Here is a 13,341-nt window from a genome sequence, read left to right on the forward strand (position 1 = left end):
GGTCCCATTTTCTAGGTAGCCTCCATGGAGCTGTGTAGCTACTTGTCATCTTTGTCTTACATCTAGTATCATCCTATGAGTGAGTACATACCATGCTTGTCCTTCTGAGTCTGGGTTAACTCACTCAGGATGATTTTTTCTAGATCCATCCATTTGCCTGCAAACCTCATGATGTCATTGTTTTTTTCTGCTGAGTAGTACTCCATTGTGTACATGTACCATATTTTCTTTATCCATTCTTCAGTTGAAGGGCATCTAGGTTGTGTCCAGGTTCTGGCTATTACAAACAAAGCTGATATGAACATAGCTGAGCAAATGCCCTTGTGGTATGATTGAGCATTCCTTGGATATATGCCCAAGAGTGGAATAGCTGGGTCTTGGGGGAGATGGATTCCCAATTTTCTAAGGAAGCCCCATATGGATTTGCAAAGTGGCTGTACAAGCTTGCATTCCCACCAGCAGTGGAGGAGAGTTCCCCTTGCTTCACATCATCTCCAGCATAAGCTGTCTTCTGTGTTTTTTGTCTTAGCCATTCTGACAGGTGTAAGGTGATATCTCAGAGTCATTTTGATTTGCATTTCTCAGATAATTAGGGATGTTGACAATTCTTTAAATGTCTTTCAGCCATTTGAACTTCCTCTGTTGAGAATTCTCTGTTTAGTTCTATAGCCCATTTCTTAATTGGACTGTTGGTCATTTTGATGTCTAATTTCTTGAGTTCTTTATATATTCTGGATATCAGCCCTCTGTCAGATGTGGGGTTGGTGAAGACCTTTTCACATTCTGTAGGCTGTCGCTTTGTTTGATTGACTGTGTCCTTTCCTCTACAAAAGCTTCTCAGTTTCAACAGGTCCCATTGATTGTTTCTCTCAGTGTCTGTGCTACTGGTGTTATATTTAGAAAGTGATCTCCGGTGCCAATGCATTCAAGAGTACTTCCTACTTTCTCTTCTATCAGGTTCAGAGTAACTGGATTTATGTTGAGGTCTTTGATCCACTTGGACTTAAGTTTTGTGCACGGTGACAGATATGGATCTATTTGCAGCCTTCTACACATTGACATTCAGTTATGCCAGCACCATTTGTTGAAGATGTTTTCTTTTTTCCATTGTACATTTTCGGTTTCTTTCTCAAAAATTATATGTTCATAGGTGTGAAGGTTAATGTCAGGGTCTTCAATTCAATTCCATTGGTACTCATGTTGGTTTTTATGCCAGTACCAAGCTGTTTTTATTATAGTAGCTCTATAGTAGAGCTTGAGGTCAGGGATTGTGATGCCTCCGGAGGTTGTTTTATTGTACAGGATTCTTTTGGCTATCCTGGGTTTTTTGTTTTTCCATATGAAGTTGAGTATTATTCTTTCCAGATCTGTGAAGAATTGTGTTGGTAATTTGACGGGAATTGCATTGAATCTGTAAATTGCTTTTGGTAAGATCTCCATTTTTACTGTTAATCCTGCCTATCCATGAGCATGGGAGATCTTTCCATTTTCTGACATCATCTTCCATTTCTTTTTTCAGGGACTTAAAGTTCTTGTCATATAGGTCCTTCACATGCTTAGTTAGCATAACTCCAAGGTATTTTATATCATTTGTGGCTATTGTAAAGGGTGATGTATCTCTGATTTCCTTCTCAGCCTGTTTGTCTATTGTATATAGTTGGGCTACTGATTTTTTTTTTTTACTTAATCTTGTATCCTGCAATGTTGCTGAAGGATTTTATTAGCTGTATCAGTTCCTTGGTTGAATTTTGGGGTCACTCATGCATACTAGCATGTCATCTGCAAATAGGGAGAGCTTAACTTCTTCCTTTCCAGTTTATATCCCCTTAATCTCTTTATGTTTTCTTATAGCTCTGGCTAGAACTTCAAGTACTATATTAAATAAGTATGGGAAGAAGGGATAGCCTTGCCTTGTTCCTGATTTTAGTGGTATTGCTTTGAGTTTCTCTCCATTTAATTTGATGTTGGCTGTTGGCTTGCTGTAGATTGCCTTTATTATGTTTAGTTATGTTCCCTGTATTCCTGATCTCTCCAAGACCTTTATCATGAAGGGGTGTTGGATTTTGTCAAATGCATTTTCGGCATCTAGTGAGATGATCATGTGATTTTGTTCTTTGAGTTTGTTTATATGGTGAATTACATTGACTGACTTTCGTATGTTGAACCACCCGTGCATCCCTGGGATGAAGCCTACTTGATAATGGTGGATAATTGTTTTGATGTGTTCTTGGAGTCTGTTTGCCAAAATTTTATTGAGTATTTTTGCATCAATGTTCATGAGGGATGTAGATGTATCCGGCTTGTTAAATAAGAAACACAGAACCAATTGCAGAGTTAAAAACCACGAGGTCAGAGCAAGTGCGGAAAACCTTACACTTCATTGCTTCTGCTGTTCTTCCTCTCTGCCTGAGACCTACTTCTGTGTGTCCTGTCTATTTAAAGACTTTCTGTTCTGTTTTCTCATTGGTTGTAAACCCAGCCACATGACCTCCTCGTCACTGCCTGTTTGTACAGACCTCCAGGTCTTCTATGGTTGGTATTGAGATTAAAGGCGTGTGTCTACCATGCTGGCGTGTGTCCTTGAACACACAGAGATCCTCCTAGCTCTGCCTCTCAAGTGCTGGGATTAAAGGCGTGCCCCACTACTGCTCAGCTTCTGCTCTGGCTTGCTCTGACCTCAAGGCAACTTTATTGACATACAAATAAAATCACATTTCAATACAAATAAAATATCACTATATTTTCCCTTTTCTATTTCAATAAAAAGAAAAAAAGGAAAAAGTTATAACTAATATAAAAAAACTATATACAAACATACAATAACTATATATACCATATATACAAACAATAAATACCTAAACAATGTCTAGTCCATTTGTATTTGACAAATTCAAAGAAAATAATTTCATTATCTATCCTATTTTGGTAAGTCCAGAATGTACCTGATTCACTTTTTATCCTAACTTATATAGCTAACAGAACTGTCTTATAACGTCTTTCAAATTTATACACTTACAGCTCTTAGTGAGTTTTTCTGAAATCCTTAACAAAGATAATTATAACTATAACTAACTGATCTTCAACTCCCTCAGAGACCCAAGAAGGAAATAATACTACCTAATAAAAAATAAAAACAAGAAGTGCATGCAAGCAGCTTCCAAAAAAAAATGTGAGTTGACAGAAACAGCCAGCTGCCTGGACCTAAGGTTTCTCCACAGTGTTGGGGCATCATCTTCAGCCTACAGGCTTAGCATATCTGACAGACTCTTTTGTGAACTAGGATGTATATAAAGTCAACAGTTTGACCTCACATTTGGTGAGAGCAGTCCATGTACCAGAAACACCTGAATTTCATTAGTGTCATGTCATGATTCAGGATTTTAAATTCTGGAAATTATTGATGTCTTTTCAATTCAGCTGTCCATTTTTCTTGGCTGTGTATATGTAGCTTCATCTTGGCATCCTGTTCTTCTCCACATCCCTCTATTAAATGCCAGTCTACTATTGTGAGGGGTGAGCTTCGTTATTCTTCAAGAATAACTGTTTCCTCTGCTGTTCCATTGCACATCAGAAGCCATTGGCCCACTCCCTGTTCAACTGCCTTTGAAGAAAAGGGCATGGTACCTTTTACAGATTGCAAAGGTCACTTACTTCAGGGATGGTGCCATATTGTCCTGGCTTCAGAAGATGCCTTTTGTTAAAGCCACAATCACACTTATTTTGGCAAGAATTGGTAGTCCTTGGTTTCATGTCCTGTCTGTCCTGTTTGTCAGCAGTTGATTCGAGGATACTTTGTTGTCCAGTGGCTAACTTTTGCCACAATGAAAGTTAACTCCATATGCAGTTTCTTCAATGTCCATATTTTCTCTGAAGTAGATTGGTACTGCCAGGAGCTGTCATGTCTCATAGTCATAGCAAAAAGAAAAATTCTTAAGTTATTAAAACATTTTAAATGCCATATTCTGTAGATCTCTGAAGGGTTTGAAGATGACCTGTCTATCTAAAATATATCTGTTTGATCTTGAAAACACATCTAATATGACTACAAGTTCAATTGTAATGTCTAACCACTAATTTTCATTTCTATATATCCTAATAGTTGGTAATACTAACATTAAAGGATTAGCAAATTGCATTACATTGTTAAATGAATGGTATAAATACAATATCTCGAGCAAGATTAGAAATATGTGTATGGTATATTCTAACAATCTCAATAATAATAATTTGTATACAATATAAAACAATGCAATCCAATGTAAAGTATTTAAAACTAGGAATTGTCTTTTTCTTTTTTTTTTTAACAAGCACCTTTTGCCTAGCCCTTTTCCTAACCCTTAACAACTTGTAACCAACCCTCCTAAACAATGAAAACTATCCCAGATCCAATACCCATAAAAAGACCAAAAAACCACCCACCCCACACCACCCCTTTGGGAATGTGGGCGTCAAATTCTTAAAATTGTTTCCTGCTGGGTATGGGCGAAGTTATCTTTATTCTGAAAAGAAAAATTTTGGGTTAATTGACAAATTCTAGGAAAGATAACTATATTCTTTGTTATCCATAATGCCAAAGTTCAGGGTTTATCTCAAGTCCTTATTCAAGTAGTCTTTGAAACTGGATCATCTCAGCTAGCCATCTCAGAATTGCTCTAAGCACTTTGTAGTCCAAAGATGATCTGTAGATGATGTTTGTCAGCTTAATGATATTATTTTCCACATGGAATTGTCTTTATGGGGCCCCATCTTCTAACTGGAGATTTCATTTGATGTTAGGCCTGGCCGTGATTTCCTGCAGAAAACTGAAATGAGACTTGAACACAAAGACATCTATAGACAGCTAATCAAAGCCTTTTCTCTAGAATTAATTAGTACTCTATATGACCATTATTATCTTAACAAAGTTTAATATATATATATATATATATATATATATATATCTTGTAAATTTTGATATAAAATTCATACTTTAAGAAAAGTTTAAAGAATCAGAATAGAATCAAAGAATTGAGATTAGTAATAGAATAGTCCCTTAATTAATTTGGTTTTTCTCCTGTCCCAGGTCAGAAGATGGCTCTTTTTTCTGGTATGATACAGGGAGTTTTCATTTTCCTTTTAACAACATGCTTGAGCTTAAAGGAGAGAGCCATTCTCCAACTCCAAAATCAGCTTGAAGCTTTAATTGAACTGGAACTACAAGAAGACCAAGAGTATTAATTTTTTAGAGAAGAGCAGAAAGAAACATTTAGGAAGATTTATGAAATTTTGTAGATGATATACCAATAGGCCATTTTACTCTTTTTCCTGGGACAGATGATTTGTCCTTTTTCTTCAGTTGTCTCATTTGTCCAGTGTTCTTCAGATTCCTTAGCCTTCATTCTCCTAAAAGACAAAAACAAAAACCCTTCCCCAAGACTAATTTTGGGGAGGTCTTTTCCAGTGTTCTTCAGATTCCTTAGCCTTCATTCTCCTAAAAGACAAAAACAAAAACCCTTCCCCAAGACTAATTTTGGGGAGGTCCCCATTTGGCAAGTTACATCTGATTAAATGAAAAGGCATGTATTGATGGCATAAGTGAGTTTAAACTGGATGGTCATGTTGGTTGATGAACTATCACCTCCTCTAATTAAGAGGTCTCTCTTGTTCAAATCAAACATTTATCAGTTTTGATGGTACCGACAGCTTATCTTCTCCTGCAGAAACAAAAGCAAAACCTTGTCCCCAACATAACACATACCCTGGTTTCCATTCTGAGGTCAGCACATCCTTGAAGTATATAGGCTGATTTAATTCTGTTGTTTTTTCTATTAACCAATGTCTCTCTGCAGCTGTTGTTCCTTTCTCATTAGCATTGAGAAAATTCAAAGTTAATAGAGCATTGTGCAGTCTATTTCTGGGGGTTTTTGTTACCCCTTTCTGTTTATTTATCATGTCCTTTAGAGTTCTGTTGGATCTTTCTATAACTGCTTGGCCTGTAGGATTATGTGGTATACCTGTAATATGCTTTATATTATAATAAGCAAAAAACTGTTTCATTTTAATAGAGACATATGCTAGAGCATTGTCAGTTTTACTTTGTGCAAGTATAACCATGATGGCCATAATTTCTAGCAAATGAGTGATTACAAAATCAGCTATTTCAGAACTAAAAGCAGTTGCCCATTGAAATCCTGAATAAGTATCAATAGTATGGTGTACATATTTCAATTTTCCAAATTCTGCAAAGTGAAACACATCCATCTGCCAGATTTCATTCCTCTGAGTACCCTTTGGGTTACATCCTGCTGGTAATGGTGTCTGATTGTAGAAGGAGCAAGTAGGACATTTCTTTACAATTTCCTTGGCTTGTTGCCAGGTTATGGAAAAATCCTTTTTTAAACCTTTACTATTGACATGATGATGTTTCTTATGAAATTCTGAGGCCTCCAGCACATTTTCTATCAATAATTTATCAATATCATCATTACCTTGTGCTACAGGGCCTGGCAGACCAGTATGGGATTGGATGTGAGTTATATATAAAGGATGACTCCTTTCCCTGATTGTATCTTGTAATTGAATAAATAGTGAAGTTAATTCTGAAGCATCAGGGAAAAATTTTGCAGTCTCAATATGGAATACCACTCTTTCAGCATACTGAGAGTCAGTAACTATGTTGAGAGGTTCTGAAAAATCCATTAATACCAACAGAATAGCATACAATTCCAACTTTTGAACTGAATTATAAGGACTTTGAACCACTTTACTTAAATTTTCTGATTTGTAACCTGCCTTTCCTTGTTTGTTGGCATCTGTATAAAATGTCTGAACTCCAGATATGGGTTTTTCACGTACAATTTGAGGCAAGATCCAATCAGCTCTCTTTATAAGATCAATTCTATTGCTTTTAGGATATTTGCTGTTAATTTCTCCCAAAAAATTACTGCAAGCTCTTTGCCAAGGTTCACTTTCTGTCCATAATTTTTCAATGTCCTCTTTAGTTAAAGGTACAACAATTTCTGCTGGGCCTATTCCTGCTAATTGACGAAGTCTCAATTTTCCTTTCAAAATTAAGTCAGAGATTTTTTTCCACATAAGTTTTTAATTTTTTATTTGGTTTGTTTGGTAAAAATATCCATTCCAATATAATATCTTCTCTCTGCATTAATATTCCTATAGGAGAATGCATAGAAGGTAAAATAACCAAATTGCAATACAGCTTTGGATCAATACGATCTACATGGCCTTCATGTACTTTTTTTTCTACCAAGGCCAATTCTTTCTCAGCTTCAGGTGATAATTATCTTGGACTATTTAAGTCCTTGTCACCTTCTAAGGTTTTGAACAAATTATTCAGTTCATCATTTTTTACCCCAACAATAGTTCGTAGATGAGAAATGTCCCCAAATAATCTTTGAAAGTCATTAAGAGTCTGTAGGCGATCTCTCCTAATTTGTACCTTTTGAGGTCTAATTTTTTTGTAGCTCTATTTTATATCCTAAATAATTAATAGAATCTCCTCTTTGTATCTTTTCAGGAGCAATTGGTAATCCCCAACGAAGCAATATTTTCTTTACCTCTTCAAACATTCTTTCTAAAGTATCTGCATTTGAGTCAGCTAGTAAAATATCATCCATATAATAATAAATTATAGATTTAGGAAATTTTTTACGTATCACTTCCAAGGGCTGTTGTAAAAAATATTGGCACAGGGTTGGACTATTCAACATTCCCTGTGGGAGGACTCTCCATTGAAATCTTCTAACCAGTTGAGAATTATTGTAAGTAGGCACCGTGAAAGCAAATCTTTCTCTGTCTTTTTCTTGTAGGGGTATTGAAAAGAAACAGTCTTTTAAATCGATAACTATGAGAGGCCATCCTTTAGGTAACAGAGTAGGCAAAGGAATTCCAGATTGTAGAGAGCCCATTGGCTGAATTACTTTGTTAATTGCTCTAAGGTCTGTTACCATTCTCCATTTACCAGATTTCTTTTTAATAACAAATACAGGAGAATTCCATGGGTTAGTAGATTCTTCAATATGCTGAGCATTTAACTGTTCTTCTACCAGCTCTTCTAAAGCCTGGAGTTTCTCTGTTGTTAAAGGCCATTGATGAGCCCATACAGGCTTGTCTGTTAACCATTTTAAAGGTAGAGCTGTTGGTGTCTTTGGAAGATCATCAGTTTTTGTGCCATGTTCTTGTATAATATGGATGGCTGGTGACCACTCATTAGAATAATACCTTCTAATATTTCTCTCAGAAACATGTGCTAGTTTATGATTTATTTCTGAGGTTGGAGGGATGTTAATCTGAGTATTCCATTGTTGTAACAGGTCTCGACCCCACAGGTTCATGGCTATGTTAGCCACATATGGTTTTAATCTGCCTCTCTGTCCTTCTGGGCCTATACATTCGAGCCATCTTGCACTCTGTTTAACTTGAGATAATGTTCCAATTCCTAACAATTGAACATTTACCTCCTGAAGAGGCCAAGATGGATGCCAAAATTCTGGTGGAATTATGGTAACATCAGCACCTGTGTCTACCAGACCAGACAACAAAACACCATTTATTTTTATTGTTAATTTTGGTCTTTGTTCATTTATAGAAGTTTGCCAAAAAATTTTCTTTATGGTTTCTCATGAATTTTCTGTTCTCTCTGTCTCACTTGATCCATTACTCTGAGTAGCCTGGTTTATTCCAATAGGCATTTGGTCATTTAACTGCTCTGAGTAGGGGTCTCCTCTACGATTGCAGGAAAGGTCTGAACTGGATTCACTGTAGGGGCCTGCCTGAGGCCCCTCTGGGAGTTTCCTGAAGACTGGGGCAAAGTATTACCTTGTCTGTCCCTTGTTGATCTACATTCATTGGTCCAATGTCTTCCCTTACCACACCTTCTACATACTCCAGAAGGAAGGGGCATTCTGTTGCCATTGTTCCTTGAAGAAACATTGTTTCTAGAAGTACCCTGTTTACAGTCCCTTTTCAAATGTCCTTGCTTTCCACATCCAAAACATCTGACATTCCTCAAACCTCTTGAAATTGCTTCTCCTACCCACATATTATCATGATCATGAGCCTCAACATTAACCGTGTCTCTAATCCAATCTTCTAAGGGTGCAGATCTCGCCTTTAACGGCCTGATTATTCTCTTGTATGCTTCATTTGCATTCTCAAAAGCCAAAGATTCAATTATTATCTGGCTAGCTTCTGAATTTGGGACCATTCTCTTTACTGCTGAAGTCAGTCTTTGTAAGAAATCTGTGAAAGATTCTTTTGGGCCCTGTATAACCTTTGTAAATGACTCAGTTTTCTTCCCTGGTTCCTCAACTCTGCCCCATGCATTCAAGGCTGCCATTCAACATAGAATTAGAGTTTGGATATCATATAGACATTGTGTTTCTACTGCAGCATATTGGCCTTCTCCAATAAGCTGATCCTGGAAGATTTGTATACCTCTATCCCTACATTGTTTTGCTATGTTTTTAGCTTCCTCTTTGAACCACATTTGCCACTGGAGCTGCTGTCGGGGTTCCAGAACCGCCTGTGCCAGCTCCCACCAGTCCTGTGGTATAATCCTATTATAAGTTGACCAGGAGTTTAACATTTGTTTTACATATGGAGAATGCATGCCATAAGATACTATTGCTTCCTTAAACCTTCGTAAGTCTAACATTTCAACTGGAGTCCAAATATTTTGTGTAGTCACTTGACCAGGTTGCTGTTGTATGGTTACCAGATAAATTAAGGGTGATTGTGTGAAAACAGGCTTTCTTTCTATAACCTTATAATCCAATCCTGAAACAACTTCACTGTTAATTTCTTCTGTCTGAATCTGAATTTCTCTATAATTCATTTTAACAGGTTTAACAAGTTTTTCTAAAATTTTTATCCTGGCACTTAAATTGACTGTCTTTTTAAAGTGTAAAATAAGGATAAGAAGAATAACAATGTACATAATTCAATCAACATTAATCTTCTCATATATTTGTTCCATTACCATACTGCCTAAAATTTCAAACAAAGCCCAATTTTCTTCCAATGTACACATAAAACCCATTTTTTTTAATGTGGAAAAAAATCTCTTTTAAATATTTTCCTTTAAAATATCTGATATAAATGACTTACCAATTCTGTGTAGAACTGTAGAAATCCGAGGGAATTTCAAAACAGCTACCTAGCGTCCGAGGTGGGAATCCAGAGAGAGAGAGAGAGAGAGAGAGAAAGCAAGAAAGCATACTCACGTTCTGGCTAAAAGCTTGAATCCAACCGTTTCAATGTTCCCGTTTGAGTGGAGTCAAGCCTGGGCTCTGGCTTCCTTAAGCTCCGACCGACCACCTGTGCTGGCATTTCAGCCAAAAGCAGCCTATCTGCAGTTGCGTGTAGCTCCTGCAATTAGCGTTAGCTCCCGCAGGCTTGCGTTGTTTGTAGCACCAGCTTTTTAAGCAAGTAACTCCAGCTGCGGCGGTAACCGCTCATAGCTAAGGTAGGTTGGGCCTGAGTCCTAAGCTGAGCTAGGCTGGGGTTAGGCCCAGGTTAGGCCGGGACTAGGCCAGAGCTAGGGAGCCAGGCCCACCCAGGCGGGAAGTCAGACCCACTGCCAAGGCAAGCGGTTTTTTAATGAATTCTTGCCACGTTGGGTGCCAAATATAGATGTATCCATCTTGTGAAATAAGAAACACAGAACTGATTGCAGAGTTAAAAACCACGAGGTCAGAGCAAGTGCGGAAAACCTTACCCTTCACTGCTTCTGCTATTCTTCCTCTCCGCCTGAGACCTACTTCTGTGTGTCCTGTCTATTTAAAGACTTTCTGTTCTGTTTTCTCATTGGTTGTAAACCCAGCCACATGACCTCCTTGTCACTGCCTGTTTGTACAGACCTCCAGGTCTTCTATTGTTGGTATTGAGATTAAAGGCATGTGTCTGCCATGCTGGCGTGTGTCCTTGAACACACAGAGATCCTCCTAGCTCTGCCTCTCAAGTGCTGGGATTAAAGGCGTGCCCCACTACTGCTCAGCTTCTGCTCTGGCTTGCTCCGACCTCAAGGCAACTTTATTGAAATACAAATAAAATCACATTTCAATATAAATAAAGTATCACTATAGAGGGAGATCAGTCTGTAGTTCTCTTTCTTTGTTGCATCTTTGTTTGGTTTAGAAATCAGGGTAATTGTAGCCTCATAGAAGGAGTTTGGTAATATACCTTCTGCTTCTATTGTGTGGAACAATTTAAAGAGTATTGGTATTAAGTCTTCTTTGACGATCTGGTAGAATTCTGCAGTGAAACCATCAGGTCCAGGGATTTTTTTGGTTGGGAGACTTTTAATGACTGATTCTATTTTCTTAGGGGTTATTGGACTATTTAAATGGTTTATCTGGTCTTGATTTAACTTAGGTATGTGGTACTTATCCAGAAAATTATCCATTTCTTTTAGATTTTCTAGTTTTGTGGAGTAGAGGTTTTTGAAGTATGACCTGATGATTCTCTGGATTTCCTCATTGTCTGTTGTTATGTCCCCCTTTCCATTCTGATTTTGTTAATTTGGATGCTTTCTCTCTGTCTTTTGGTTAGTTTGGATAAGGCTTGGTCTATCTTGTTGATCTTCTCAAAAAACCAACTCTTTGTTTCATTAATTCTTTGTATTGTTCACTTTATTTCTATTTTATTGATTTCAGCTCTCAATTTGATAATTTCCTGGCATCTGTTCCTCCTGGGAGACTTTTCTTCTTCCTGTTCAAGGGCTTTCAGGTGTGCTGTCAAGTCACTAGCATGAGATTTCTCCAGCTTCATTATGTGGGCATTCAGTGCTATGAATTTCCCTCTTAGCACTGCCTTCGTATTATCCCATAAGTTTGGGTATGTGGTGTATTCATTTTTCTTGATCTCTAGGAAGTCTTTAATTTCTTTCTTCCTTAACCCATTGGTGATTCAGTTGAGCATTATTCAGTTTCCATGAGATTGTAGGATTTCTGTAGTTTTTTCTATTGTTGAAATCTAACTTTAAACCATGGTGGTCCAATAGAACACAGGAGGTTATTCTAATTGTTTTGTATCTGTTGAGACTTGCTTTGTGGCCAAGTGTGTGGTCGATTATAGAGAAGGTTCCATGGGGTGCAATATTCCAGCAATATTGAACAAGAATTTCTTAACAAAGAAGTTTCTTTCTTCATTATCTTTGACAAAGTTTATCAAGGTACAAAGTTGTCTACATCTTTGGACCTGCACCTCATCCACCACAACACCAAAAGAGAAGCCTGCCTAAGTTTACTATTTCTCAGAATCAGAACACATGGGTGGACTGAAGGAAAAGCAATTACAATAGCAGCAAAAACCAAATCATATTTCTCTATAAACTGAGAGGCCCAAACTTGTGTGGCAAGGGATAGAAAGAAAACTATGTAGAAGAGGAGAAATGTGACCACAGTTTGCAAGGCATTTATGTGGGCAATGATGCTGGGGTCTCTGGAGCCTTCGACGTTGTACCACATGTTCTTCAGATGTGTCAACAGGGAGAAAATAAGCAGGGTAAAAATTATCAGAGAAACAGTGAAAGGGATAAGTGTGAACATTGTATTGATTAAAAATATAAATCTGAAAAATTGTGTGCAATCATTTGATGTAGAACTGTAAGAGAGATTTCTTTTGGGTTCATCAGTCCAGACATCAATATGTATGTTCATCACTAAAATATTTACAAACAAGAAGACCAGAGACAGCAGCAAGGTCACTGAAATCACCTTCTTAAATCTCCACTTTAGGTAGAGAAAAATATAGTTAGAAAAATTGGCTATCTTGAGAAAATAAAAGATGCTGAGGATAGTGGCCAGCCAGATGCTAAAATGATTTGCAAGAATCCAGGTGTTATTTTTTAGTCTTACCATTTTCACAGTCATTTCTAAATCTGGATACAGTGAATATATTAGTGAAATAATAAATACAGACCACAACATATTTATTCTGGAGATTGCCAAAGCAGTGAGTATCTGATCCACTGAAGAGATCTTTCTTCTCTTGACCCAGTCTATGATGTTCACCAATGCTATGAATCCATTTGCAGCATTCCCAATTATGAATTCCACAATAATAGTAGCTTTGCATATGATCTGTATGGCAATATCCATTGTCCATAAGTGAATATCCTGATGTCTGTAGTCACTGAAGAATTTTTGTTAATGTGTTCATTTTAAAGATTTTTAAAGAAATTCATAGCATCTTTCTAAAATTCCCAATACAATAACAAATAAGAAAACACAGAGATTTACCAATGTAGGTGATTATAGTTGTATTTATGAAAGTATACTGTTTGACATAGTCCCACTGAGTCATATGCAGATTCCATGTGTCCTATGGTAGCCTGGAGTC

General features: G+C 37.2%; 1 protein-coding gene across 1 annotated transcript; it reads right to left on the bottom strand.

Moving 5' to 3' along the window:
• Positions 1–12,167: 12,167 nt before the first annotated feature.
• On the bottom strand, positions 12,168–13,100 carry LOC118579295 (taste receptor type 2 member 125-like). Its single transcript, XM_036180464.1, has one exon. The coding sequence runs from the start codon at positions 13,098–13,100 to the stop codon at positions 12,168–12,170; it is 933 nt and encodes a 310-aa protein (XP_036036357.1).
• Positions 13,101–13,341: the final 241 nt, after the last annotated feature.

This window comes from Onychomys torridus, chromosome 3, assembly GCF_903995425.1.
Source record: "Onychomys torridus chromosome 3, mOncTor1.1, whole genome shotgun sequence".
NCBI lineage: Eukaryota > Metazoa > Chordata > Mammalia > Rodentia > Cricetidae > Onychomys > Onychomys torridus.